The sequence below is a fragment of the Aethalodelphis obliquidens genome, unplaced genomic scaffold, assembly GCF_003676395.1.
Source record: "Aethalodelphis obliquidens isolate GAN/ISIS:26980383/991018 unplaced genomic scaffold, ASM367639v1 scaffold31, whole genome shotgun sequence".
In the NCBI taxonomy this organism is placed as follows: domain Eukaryota; kingdom Metazoa; phylum Chordata; class Mammalia; order Artiodactyla; family Delphinidae; genus Aethalodelphis; species Aethalodelphis obliquidens.
The window spans coordinates 4758527-4772896 of record NW_020837975.1 but is presented as its reverse complement, the minus strand read 5'-3'; the positions used below and the strand labels follow the sequence as shown (position 1 = coordinate 4772896).

General features: G+C 36.5%; 1 protein-coding gene across 1 annotated transcript in view; it reads left to right on the top strand.

Moving 5' to 3' along the window:
* The window catches only part of TINAG (tubulointerstitial nephritis antigen), a 94620-nt gene that overhangs the window by 54383 nt on the left and 25867 nt on the right, over positions 1 to 14370 (top strand). Inside the window, exon 9 of the mRNA XM_027126889.1 lies at positions 2592 to 2715. Coding sequence (XP_026982690.1) covers positions 2592 to 2715 — 124 coding nt within the window. The remainder of the gene's footprint in view (positions 1 to 2591; positions 2716 to 14370) is intronic.

Here is a 14370-nt window from a genome sequence, read left to right as displayed (position 1 = left end):
ATAAAAACTCTCTAGAAAATGAGCATAGAGGGAACCTACCTCAACATAATAAAGGCCATATATGGCAAACCCACAGCAAGCATCATACTCAATGGTGAAAAATTGAAAGTATTTCCACTAGGATCAGGAACAAGCCAAAGATGTCCACTCTCACCACTATTATTCAGCATAGTTTTGGAAGTCCTAGCCACAGCAATCAGAGAAAAAAAAGAAAAGAAAGGAATGCAAATTGGAAAAGAGGAAGTAAAACTGTCACTATTTGCTGACGACATGATACTATACAGAGAAAATCCTAAAGATGCCCCCAGAAAACTACTAGAACTAATCAATGAATTTGGTAAGGTTGCAGGATACAAAATTAATGCACAGAAATCTCTGCCATTCCTACACACCAACAATGAAAAATCAGAAAGAGAAATTAGGGAAACACTCCCATTTACCATTGCAACAGAAAGAATAAAATACCTAGGAATAAACCTGCCTAAGGAGGCAAAAGACTTGTACTCAGAAAACTATAAAACATTGATGAAAGAAATCAAAGATGACATAAACAGATGGAGAAATATACCATGTTCTTGGATTGGAGGAATCAATATTGTGAAAATGACTATACTACCCAAAGCAATCTACAGATTCAGTGCAATCCCTATCAAACTACCGATGGCATTCTTCACAGAATTAGAACAAAAAATCTTACAATTCGTATGGAAACAGAAAAGACCTCAAATTGCCAAAGCCATCTTGACAAAGAAAAACGGAGCTGGAGGAATCAGGCTCTCTGACTTCAAACTATACCACAAAGCTACAGTAATCAAGACAATATGGTACTGGCCCAAAAACATAAATATAGATCAATGGTACAGGATAGACTGCCCAGAGATAAGCCCACACACATACGGACACCTAATTTATGACAAAGGAGGCAAGAACATACAATGGAGAAAAGACAGCCTCTTCAATAAGTGGTGCTGGGAAAACTGGACAGCTACATGTAAAAGAATGAAATTAGAACACTACCTAACACCAGACACAAAAATAAACTCCAAATGGATGTAAGACTTAAATGTAAGACTGGACACTATAAAACTTTTAGAGGAAAACAGGAAAAACACTCTTTGACATAAACCACAGCAAGATCTTTTTTGACCCACCTCCTAGAGTAACGGAAATAAAAACAAAAATAAACAAATGGAACTTCATTAAACTTAAAAGCTTTTGCACAGCAAAGGAAACCATAAACAAGACAAAAAGACAAACCTCAGAATGGGAGAAAATATTTGCAAATGAGACAACTGACAAAGGATTAATCTCCAAAATATACAAACAGCTCATGGAGCTCAATATCAAAAAACCAAACAATCCAGTTAAAAAGTGGGCAGAAGACTTACATAGACATTTCACCAAGGAAGACATACAGATATCCATGAGGCACATGAAAAGATACTAATCACTAATTATTAGAGAAATGCAAATCAAAACTACAATGAGGTATCATCTCACACCAGTCAGAATGGCCATTATCAAAAAAGCTAGAAAGAATAAGTGTTGGAATGAGTGTGGTGAAAAGGGAACCCTCCTACACTGTTGGTGGGAATGTAAATTGATACAACCACTATGGTAAACAGTATGGGGGTTCCTTAAAAAAGTAAAAATAGAACTACCATATGACCAGCAATCTCACTGCTGGGTATATACCCTGAGTAAACCATAATTCAAAAGGAGACATGCACCACAATGTTCATTGCAGCACTATTTACAATGGCTAAGACATGGAGCCAACATAGATGTCCATCAACAGATGAATGGATGAAGAAGATGTGGCACATATATACAAAGGAATATTATTCGGCCATAAAAAGAAATGAAATTGAGTTATTTGTAGTGAGGTGGATGGACCTAGAGTCTGTCATACAGAGTGAAGTCAGTCAGAAAAAGAAAAACAAATACTGTATGGTAATGCATATATATGGAATCTAAAAAAAAAAAAAAAATGGTACTGACGAACTTAGTTGTAGGACAGGGACAAAGAGGTAGACATAGAGAATGGACTTGATGACATGGGGTGGGAGGGCAAAGCTGGGGTGAAGTGAGAGTAGCATCGACATATATACACTACCGAATATAAAATAGTTGGCTGGTGGGAAGTAGCAGCATAGCACAGGGAGATCAGCTCAGTGCTTTGTCATGACTTAGAGGGGTGGGATAGGGAGGATGGGAGGGAGGGTCAAGAGGGAGGGCATATGGAGACATGTGTATGTATATGGCTGATACACTTTTTTGTGCAACAGAAACTAACATGGTATTGTGAAGCAATTATACTCCAATAAAGATCTATTAAAAAAATAGATGGCATTCTAAAAGTATAATGTGACCTTAAGTAATATTCTAAGTAGCTAAAAGTTATTTTTATAAGAGAACAAGAAAATATTGCAGCCAATTAAGTAGGAAAGAAAATTAGGCTGAATTGCAAAATTCCTTCTTAGATTCTACCCCTGGCAATTTTCTCATTGACTATTCTGTGAGAATTTCTGGAAGCATTTAAAGATAATGGTTTAAAACTGTGTCATTTATCCTGTTGTGTTGTATTTTAGCCATAATGCAAGTCCATGAGGATTTCTTCAATTATAAGAAAGGGATATATAGACATGTTACCAGCACAAATGAAGAATCAGAAAAATATCAAAAGCTTCATACACATGCAGTCAAACTCACTGGGTAAGTCACTTTCTTAAAAATCTTCATTGAATGCTTTTGGAAAATAAAACTGAAAATAAGAGTATGTAGTGTGCATTTACGTTCTGGAATTCCTCTTGGTATGAGAGATTCTCATACAAATTGAAAATTATAAAAGGATTGACATTAGTTTAGTCAGTATTTTAAAGTCTGGTGGAAAAGTAACTCAATATTCTGGGAAAGGTAATTCTGTCTCTCACTTACTTGGGAATCCATCCTAAGAATCTGTTCTATGGATAAGGGACATTGATTACTGGAATAGATTCTGCATATGGAATAATCGAGGAAAGGGTACAAAACCACGGTGTATCAGGGTTTGGGGAGAAGGTTTTGGATGGAATAACAAATGGTAGAGATTAAGCAAGAAGAGAGGATAGAACCACCTTTCATTCAATGTAAGATTACTTTTTATATTTATGTGAGAATTGTAGAAATGAAATTTATCAAATTTGTAGGTCAAATACATTCAGCTCTGCAAGAGCAAGAAAGAGGTTCAAAATTTGGTTGCATTTCAAGAGTAAGTCATCTCACAAATAGACCTTACTCAGAGAGTGTGGTCCTTGGGGACCACTTTTTCAATTTCATTCTGACTCTGCCCAGTCTCCAAGCTTTCTCATGTCTCATTCCACTTCAGATGAAATGCTTACTGTCCCAGTCTTCAGGTGATGATCTCAAAATTTTTCCTTTTATCTTGAATCACCAATAATGTGACCTTGTGCTCTTACCATGCATTGTATTTCACCAAAGAAATTCAAGCAATCAGGAAACAGTTCCCAGCATCACATGCTCTTCCCATAAGTACTCCTCCCTTTCTTCCCACTTTTCACAGAGCTGAACCTTCTCTGATCCTATCTAAACCCCTCTTGCTATAGTGTAGACCTCAACCTCTCTCCATATACAAGAATATTCAGAGGCAATTTTCCCATTTTCTTCTCTGTAATCAATTTTATTTTTCCCACCATACAAATGTGCCATTATTTCTCAGATATTATGAAAGACAAACAAAACAACAAAAAAATTTTCTCTCATCTTCACTTCCTCTACATTCCTTTTATGTTCTTTCCATACAGTAAATTCTTAGCGAGACTCGTCTGTACTCACTTTCTTCACTTCTTCTCTGCCCATTTTTTTCTTAAACCTCTCCCATCACTTTTTTTTACTTCCTTCCTCCTCTTCACAACAGTACCTGGGTCAAGGTTCTCAGCGACGTCCCCATTGTTATATTCATCTGTCAGAATACACACCTACCTGTCCCCTCCTTCTGGATTTTCCTTACTGCCGTGACTTTTCAAGGTTCTTTGCTCTTCTTTTTCCTTTTTCTATACTTCCATACTTCATGTTGGAGAGCCCCAGACTGAGGTCTTAGTCCCTTCTCCCCTCACTTATTTCCTGGTGAAGTCATCGGTCTCTGAGCTCATCCTGGCTTTGAGTCCCATCGAACCCTGACACTGGTTGAATTTATATCTCCAGCCCAGACCTGATCCTGACCTCCAGACTCATCCATTCCAAGGCCTCCTGGACACCTCCACCTGGGTACCTAATGGATGGCTCACATTCAGTGCTTCCAAAACGGAACCCCTGATCTCCCCCTTTACACTTACTACACAGCATCTACCGTCTCCTTCTTAGCTGATGACCATACAATCCTTCCATGTGCTCTCACTGGAAACCTTAGAATCATCCTTTATTCTCCTTGCCACTCACTCTTAAGATGTTGGAAACTCCGTTGGTTCTTTTAACTTATACCCAGAATCCAAACACTTTTCACCATCTAAATTATCTCCACCCTTGCCTGAACCACCATTACCCATCATTTTGTACATGGGTTACTGGAGAAGCTTCTAACAGCTCCTTTTGCATTTAAGTTTGCCCTGGACAGTCTATTCTCAACAGAGAAATCAGTGTGTTCTTTTAGAGCATTAATCAGATTTCATCACTCCTTTGATCAGAACCCTACAATAGAAAGTAAGAAAGTGATCTGATCTCAATTTCTGTTCACCTGTACCTTGTTCTTCCTGATCTCCTGCTCCATTATATTTCAGACACCCACACCCAGAGTCTTTCCCTGTGCCTACACTGATCCTTTATCAGACATCTGATTCCTTAGTGTCTGTGTCTCCATCTAGTCTTTGCACAGATCTCATCTTCTCAGCATGACATCCCTGACTGTCCTATTTAATACTGCCACCTGCCCTCTGCTTCAGCACCTCTGATCCCCCTCACCTGATCTATTTAAAATTGTTTCCATAACAATGATCACTTTCCAACATACTAATTTAATTAGCTTTTGATGATTGTGTATTGTCTGTCTCCCTTACTAGAACGAAGCTCCGTGAGAGCAGGCGTCTATCTTATTGGCTGAAGTAGCCAAAGCATACAATTCTGGTCCTTCATACACCTCATGCTTTTTCTATTCAAATAATGAATTTTTTTTAGCATACTCTATACTAGTTCTAGCCTGATACTCATCTTTCAATGAGGTGGCTGCTCAGCTTCGATTGGTTTGTAATTCTTGGACCCACACTCATCTGATCAACTCTGCCCCTATTTCTCAGCCCAGAGAGCTTTGTGGGACTCACAATAAATGCCCTCCAGCGGTCTTTGCTGCCATGTGCTACCCTTTGCCTTTCCTTTTTGCTTCACCTTCATCTTTCAACCATTGCCCCTGGTGGCTTGGCCAGGACTTGGGCAGCCCAGTGGGCTCCCAGTGTGACTTCTTCTTCAGCTGATCCCCCCAGGGTAGGATGGGGAGGGACTGACAGTCTGATCACCTAGCCTTGCTCATGGCCCTTGCTATAAACAGCTTGAGGGAGTAGTTCTGGATTGTCCCACATACTTTTAAAGGGAAAAAATTCCTATTCAGGTCTAGAGGGGGAGGGAGAGTGTTGCGGTGAGTCTTGTTCTCAGAATCTACTTTTGCTTTGATACAGAACAAAATGTGTTTTTTTCCATTATTCCTCAAAGTTGTTTATTGTTTTTTGGGGGGTGGATTGTGGCTGTTTGCCTGGTTTACTAAAGATAGAAGGAAGGTACTACTGAGGTTTTAAAACTTGTTTCATTTTATTTTGTTTTCCCCTTCTTAGCTGTTCAGTGACTTTTCAGGAAGGCAAATGGAATAAGAATGCCTTTATACTGCCACTGGAACTGGGAATTCAGTGCCACCTGAGTTCTGTTTTCCTTCAGTTTGAAAGTCATATTTCTTCTAAACCCCTCCTTCCTATGTATGTTTCATTATCAATTTTTGTTTTCTCTAGTAATATCCGTGATTTGGAAAAAAATTTTCCCACACACTTGGTAATTGAAATAATTTTTCCTATCATTCAGAGAACTCTGGAAATGGCAACATTGATGTGGTGCCTTCCCTGATTTATCAGAACTGATCCTTTATCATCTCTATCATGTATTTAAACATGCTGGTCATGTTTTCTTCATTCTACTTCTAAATTTATTCATGTTGAGGTTGAACAAATTATGAATGTGTTTCTATTTAATCACTCTGCACTGTTTGTATATTTTCCGTGTACAGTGTGTCAGTTGCAGTAATGTGTTCACTTTTATAAACTCCTAGAAGATTGAGACATTTATAAATTTACCTCACATGTGTGACAATTAACAAGGTTAATTCTGCTAGTAGGCAAGCAACTTCTGGAGAATTTGTTTATTTTTCAGAAATATTTTAGGTCCCCTAGGCATTGTTAAATGCCCTGGAGCAGTAGATTTTAATTCATTTCTCTATTAGTAATTCCTGATTTGGTAATTACTGTATTTAGAAAGTGAATGCATCAGTGAATTAGAGAGGAATCAAATAGCCCAAGTAAGTTAATGTTCCTTATCAGAGAGCTTAATGTACTTCATAGAAGTACTTTACAAATTTATCGCAACAAATTCTATTTGCTGTCCATTCTGTTAAAGACAAAGTTATTAGATTTAACCTACTTGAACAAATAAATTTAAACTTCTATTGAATGCTCATCACTGGGGAATACAAGGAGGATTAATACATAGTCCTGCTCTTAAGGAGTTTAGGGAATAAGGTAGAGACATTCACAACTGCTTCTGGCATATATTTCCATGCATATAGGGTTTTACATATATAAAACACAGAATAGTGATAGGTAGATATACATTTGTAATGCCTTTCTTTGTTCCTCATAATTTTAGTTCACTCCTCTCTCTTCTCTTTCCATAACCTCTGTCTAACCCTGTTATGGATACTGAAGTCATAAAAGCATTTAATTGAATTAAAAACTCCAGATGTTTTGAAACATGGCATTATTTTATATACCAATAATAAGAATAAAATATTACCAATTATACTAAACAACTCCATAGATTGTTAGATTGATTTCAATTTTTGAGATGCTAAAATGTGGGGAAAAAAGAGTGTCATATAATAAAAAAATATGATATATAAGATTTTCATCGTGGCCAATGTTCTTTATGTTATGGTTCTATTCCACATCTCTTTATACATTGTAGTTCATCTTGTGTCCCTCTCCACCAAAGGTTCTGAGCTTTCTTGAAACCCTCACTCGGAAGTTTATAAAGCAGTGCATTAAAGCCATTTACTTTTGTATATGATTCCAGGAATTACCACTATGACAAATGAAAAAAAATACTAGCAGTCAGACATTTTAGAAAATTAAGGGAAATAATGGGGATAAATCACTGTCAATCCTGCTTGTATGACAGAATTTTATTGAGGATTGAGTCTATCTTTACAGAAGAGAACAATAAAATCATTTTAGGACATATTTTTGGCATCATTCAATAATGTTTTATGTGAAAGTTTATTTATTCAGCAAACATTTATTGAGTACATCTATCTTCCAGATGTGGTTTTAGAAGTAGGAATACATCAGGAAACAAAATAGACACAGATCCTGGTCTTCATCAAATTTATATTCTACAAATTGATATATAGCTGTTAGGCAAATACAATAGTATTTTATAAAAGGCCAGAGTTTTGGTGCTAAAGTTTGGGTGTGTGTGTCTGGTGTCAACAATATCAAATTTTTAATGCATAAATATTGAGTAGTGACTCAGAGAGAGAGAAGACAAACAACTGGGAAATGGAGGCCAAAAGGAAAGTAAACATGAAAACAGTCTGAGAAGAACAGAGGAAAGAATAACAAAAATGTTTTCAAGTAGATTGTGAATGAGAATTGCAGTTTTTAAAATTAAACCGAACACCCTAAAATAAATTTAAAATGTTGCAAAGTGATAGAAACTGGGCATGTTTCCAATAAATGACTGTGAAGACATTTATTTGGTTTGAGTAAATCATTAAGAATTCAAGTCAGAGATTTCTGTAAACTGTGATGCAAACCCATAATGTGACTTAAAATTGGGCACAGATAGAATGAATTATATATTTCTCTTTTCTATATATTCAACAAAAATTCAAAGAAAATCCATGTTGTTCCTGGTGCTGTGCTGAGTAGTAGGCATGATGAGAAAAAAAAAAAGTCCTTGCTGTCACAGTGCAACTAGATATTAACCCAAAACACACAAAAATGTAAAGTTATGCCACATTTCATAAAGGCAGGGAAGAAAGTGGTAAGAGGATGCTTAGTACTTGATCTAGGGACTTCCCGGGTGGCGCAGTGGGTAAGACTATGCACTCCCAATGCAGGAGGCCCAGGTTTGATCCCTGGTCAGGGAACTAGACCCCACATGCATGCTGCAACTGAGTTCACATGCCACAACCAAGGAGCCCACATGCCGCAACTAAGGAGCCTGCCTAATGCAACTAAGACCTGGTGCAACCATGTAAATATAAATAAATAAATAAAAGAAAAAAGTACTTGATCTAGACCTGAGGATCCAGCAAATGTCCTTGAGGAAGAAAAGTATGAGCTAAGATTTATAGGTTGTTTAGCAGCAGGCAAATGGAGCAGCTTGTGTAAAGGCCCTGTGGTCAGAAGGATACAAAACACTATATGAATGCAAAGAATGCTGTGTTTGCTGAATCTTGGAAGGCAAGGACTTGTAGACCAGTTTATAGAATTTAGTCAAGGATGTTAAGTATTTCATTAAGGATCTTAAGAGCGAAGGGAAGTCACTGAAGAGATTTAAATAGGAAAGTGGCATGATCTTTCTTTTTATTTTTTAAAAGATTGCTTTAACTATAAAGAATGTGATATAAAAGGCAAATGGTGGTAATTCTAGTAGAAGACAACAGCCTGGACCTGGTAAGATAGTGAAAGAGTTGGGGAGATATGGGTGGATCAAGAAATATTTAAAGAGAAAAGCTGGAAGAAGGGATATGGATTTGGAATCGTGGTGGACAACAAAGTGGGGAAGGCAGTCACTACTGGGTCTGGTAATTTCAAGATGTCTTTGAGACATAAGAATGCTGATAGATGTCAGAGAAGACAGGTAGATATATTGATCTCAAGCTCATAGTAGAGACAAGGGTTGAAGATGGATGGTACTGAACAGAATAAGAAAAAAAGAAAGACTGATTGAGGTTAAGCCATGGGAAAATCCAGTATTTCATGACTGGCTAGAAAATGATGAGTCTACAAAAAGAAGGAGAGGCCAGTGAGGTTTTTTTAAATTTTAATTTATTTATTTTTAAATTTTATTTATCTATTTTTTTATACAGTATGTTCTTATTAGTTATCTATTTTATACATATTAGTGTATATATGTCAATCCCAATCTCCCAATTCATCCCAAAAGTGGCTAGTGTAAGATTTCGAGAAAACTGGGAAACTGTAAGGTTGGGATCCAGAGTCTGTGAAGACATTGGTCTTAGAGAAAGACTGAGTTACAAGTCTATTTTATCAGGAGAGAAGGAAGACAGGAGGTTAAATGAAACTTTTAGCATTTAACGTAGTGGTAGGTTGAGGAAAATTCCTATCATATTTCTTCTTTTTTTTAATCTCCAGGAAGCCGGAGGCAAGGTTATCTGTAGAGGGAAGAGGTGGTGGGAGGATACATGATCAGAAATTTGAGAATAGAGGTGGTTTGCAATCGTCCTCTGGATGTTTAGGTGAGGGAGTTGCCCCAGGAACCTACCTACAGGAATTGCCTCGTGTTGCTAATGGCACCATTCTGCCCTCTTGTATGTGCTTTCTGCAGTTGTAGTCAGCCACTTGGCTGGATGCAAAGAGAAGTGGGTAGTTGAGTTCACACAAGATGGACAGTTTTCCAGATGGGTGCAATGAGGAGTCAGAAAAACAAGGGGTTTAGGGTATGAGTATTGACCTAAGTGTTGCTGAGATGGTGAAAGCTTAATAAACCTGCTGAAAAGAGAGGGTTGATGGATTCAAAGAAAATAGAAAAATCATTGGACTGGAGACCATGGTGATTCTAATCGCTGTGATTTTTATGATTGTCTAACTTATTTTTCTTACCTTTTAGATTTTTAATCTTTTTATTGTTTATGAGAGAAAAGTAATCATGTAATAATGAGGTAATATTTTACAGATTATGAATACAGTGGTAGAGAGTGACTAAGTCATAATTTTATATGACTTAGTGCCTAATTATCTTGTAGTATTCATTGTCTGCTTTTAGATCCTAAATGTCTGATACCGGTCTATCTATCATCTATGTATCTATGTATCTATGTATCTATCATCTATCTATCTATCCATTTAAAGATAGTTGCTCCCAGAGACTATAAAAATAATGCTTTGTCTTGTAATAACGTATGAGGGAAGAGAATTAAAAAAAGAATATATATAAGTGGCCATCAACAGAGGAATGGGTAAAGATGATGTGGTACATATATACAAAGGAATATTAGCCATAAAAAAGAACAAAATAATGCCACCTGCAGCAACAAATGAACCTAGAGATTGCCATACTGAGTGAAGTAAGTCAGACACAGACAAATATCATATGATATCACTTATATGTGAAATCTAAAAAAAGGGTACAAATGAACTTATTTACAAAATGGAAGTAGAGTTACGAATGCAGAAAACAAACTTATGGTTACCAGGGGATGGGAGGGAGGGATAAATTGGGAGATTGGGACTGACATATAAACACTACCATATATAAAATAGGTAACTAATAAGAACCTGCTGTATATGTACAGCATTCTCTGTAATGGCCTATGTGGGAAAAGAATCTAAAAAAAAAAAAGAAGAGCGGATATATGTATATGTATAACTGATTCACTTCGCTGTACACCTGAAACTAACACAACAAGGTAAATCAATACACCAATAAAATTTTTTTTTAATATTTTAGGCTTGGCAAGGCATAAATTCCTGCTGCAAATAAACTCTGTCATTAGAACTCCAGAGAAGCCACAGATAATAAGTAAATAAATTAGATGTGGCCAAGTCCCAGTAAAACTTTATTTACAAAAATAAGTGGCCACTCAAGGCTCATAGTCTGTCAAAAACTGATACAAAATCATTCATAGCTCTTCTTAGTTACTAGTAAGTAGCATAAAATCAGGAAAATGACTTACAACTGTGAATATTGTACTTTTTTTCATAAATATTCTCTGATTTTGTTTGCTTGTAGGTTTTTGATTTCTCTTGTTTGCCTTTGTTCTTCATGTATTGTAGTGAAAGAATGCTAAACAAAAAAGAATAAGTTTCAATTATGGTTTTTCTACTTATTAAATTTGGTTTGAATAACGTAAAAAAAGAATTGATATATTTATATATATGTATGTGTAACTGAATCACTTTACTGTACTAACACAACATTGCAAATCAACTATATTTCAATAACAATTTTAAAAATAATGCTTCAGAGTTAAATTTCTCATATATTTTCCCCATATTGTCTAAACATATAAACAGCAAGGACTCCAGGAGCGTAAATCATTATTTAGTGAGATTATAAATTATTTAACATAGCTATATTGGGGCCACCCCTTGTTTTCCCCCATTCATCTTTTTTTCCTTCTTCTTTTCTGAATAACCACTAATGGTAAGCCTGAAATTTCATGCTATGTTATGTTTAACCCTTGGCAAATTGGTAAGTTCTAAGCAGAAGTTTTAATTAGAGGTTTTTAATGCATGGTGAAGTCCAAGACAGTAGAATGAAACTTTCAACTACACTTATTTAGAAAATGAAAATAAATATGTGATAATTAGTATAGACAATGCAAAGACATTTAATTTGGGTCTTGGGGTGCACTGGCTTGAATAACACTAGCTGCTACAATAAATAAACTCAAAATATTTAATAATTCAAATATCTTAAAGTTTATTTCTTATTCATATACTAGTTCAAGATGGGAGATCCTAGATTTGGAGTCACTTTCTTCCATATGGTTTCAGGGACTCCAAGCTCTTTCTACCTTGTTGCTCTGCCATCTCTTAGGGTCACATGTTTTGATTTTATTCTGCCTCTGCAAAATGAAGAAGAGCATGAGGAGGGCTTCTTAAATTCACTTCTTTTAAAGCCTTGACTCAGAAATGGCACTTACAAGTCCATTCACATTCATTTGGCTAAAACTCATTCACATGCCTCTACCCAGCTGCAAATGAGGCTGGGAAGTATAAAAGATTTGGCAGTGAAATTATAACATGAGAACAAATAGAGCTATAGTTTGGAGCAGAATTCCAAATTTGCATAAATTTTAAAGATAAAAACAAACAGAGACACAAATTTGAGTTTGTGGAGAGCTGACTTGATCTACATTTCCCAGACCCTCTGTGATTGTGTTCAGTTTTTAGAGAATCTTCACTGGGAAATTCTAAGAATTACTGCTTTACAAGACTGAATCAATTAATAAATGCATTTGGTACCAACTATATCCATAATCACTGAAGTAGTACTGTCACACAATCCTCCTGTTCAAAAAACCTTATAAGATGGGAATTAGTATTCCATTTTACTAGAAATAAGAGACAGAGTGTTTTAGAAAACTTTTAAAGTTCTTCTGACTTCAAAATAGCTCTTTTAACCATACTACATTTCTATATAAATATTATATATATAGATACACACACACACACACACACACACAGACACACACGTATATATAGGAACAAGGAAGGTCCAGTGTCAAGATTCACTCAATGTTTATTTATCATCTAGGTTTTCTCAAGAAACTGCTATATTTTTTCTTTTAGTAAAAGTGTCCTTAGGGTAAAAATAAATATATCCTTTTTTTCCTATTTAAAAATTCTATTCTCACTTGCTTTGACCACACATCTTTAATCTGCACATAAAGACCTTTGCCTAATTTTTCAATTAGAAACTTTTTTTTCAGTATGTAATATGTGTCAATCATGTAGTGTGCTAGACATTAAGAATACCAACAGCAAAAATATCCTGCTCCTGTTTTCAAGCAAGTGGGAGAGAGAGATAGAAAGGGAGAGAGAGAGAGAGAGAGAGAGAGAGAGAGAGGAGGCAGAGAAGGAGACAGAGCAGGACAGAGAGGAACAAGCAGTGCTTATGCACAATGTCTTAAGCGTGGAGATGGAAATAGGATAGGAATTTAAATTGAGTAGTGAGGGTGTGAGTCATATAGAAAGGCACATAACTCCAATTCTGGGGCCAGAGAAGACTTGTGGGAAGAGGTAGCACCTGCTGTGGAGGTGAGTAAAGCAGGTAGGAATTATTAAAGGTACATGGCAAGAGAAGAGCATGTCCCAGGAAAAGTGAGCAGCAAATGGACAATCTCACAGTGAGAGAGAATATTACCTACTTAAGAAATTGGAAAGGGTAAATAGGTTGAGTGTAGAGTGAGGAGGAATCTAGTGAAAACTGAGACTCAGAGGTAGCCCAGTCTCGGGGTATTCTGCTATTAATGATAATTTACTAACCTGTCCTGGGGCCTCACCTGGTCTGACTGCTTCAGCATCTCTGGGTTTGCCCTCGCCCCCTGTCCTCCATCATCTCTGTATGAATTTATATGCCTTCACAACGACATTGTTTGGTTTACAGTGAAAGTTCCAAGTGTCCAGGTGACATTTCTCTACCTCCTATTCTGTGATGTTCGGTTCAGTTCAGTCTCCTAGTTCTGGGTCATTCTACTTTGAGATGTGGGTAAATTTGAGAGCAGAAACTGTCACCAAAGAATAGAAATGGGATCTCAATAGACTAGATCCACTGTACAGTTTCTTCTATAAAGCAAGTAGCACAAACTGAATAACATTCAAAAAGGAAAAGTAATCTTTCTTCCCCTGACACATCGTGGCAGACCTGAGCTCTGGGAAACCATGTTCATACACTGGCCTGGCCTGGAAGTGTTTTTGATCTAGTAGTGAGAATAGCCCTGTAAACATACAATGTGAGAGGAAGTGAGCTCAGGGTCTCTCTCCTCTGCCATCCTGACTAATCTACAAGAATTAAAACAAACAAACAAACAAAAAACCCATATAATGTAAGTGCATTGGTTTTGCACAGATGGAATCAAAATGTTAGAGAGCATAGAGGAGGGGAACCTCACCTAAGAGCGTGCAGGTGCATTAGAGAACGTACAAGTCAGGACTAGAGTAAGAAATGACCCTGGAGTAAAGGTTACTAGGATGTTAATTAAGCCTTTGCATTTCCTCTACTGTGAACTTATTATTCTTGCTCTTTATTTGCTTTTCTAACAGAGTCTTCATTTTTAAGACTAAACCCAAGTTTATTGTTGGCTTCATAAATTTATTTTTAATGATTTTGACCTGGGCAATACTTTAACTTTTATTCTAAATTTTTAAA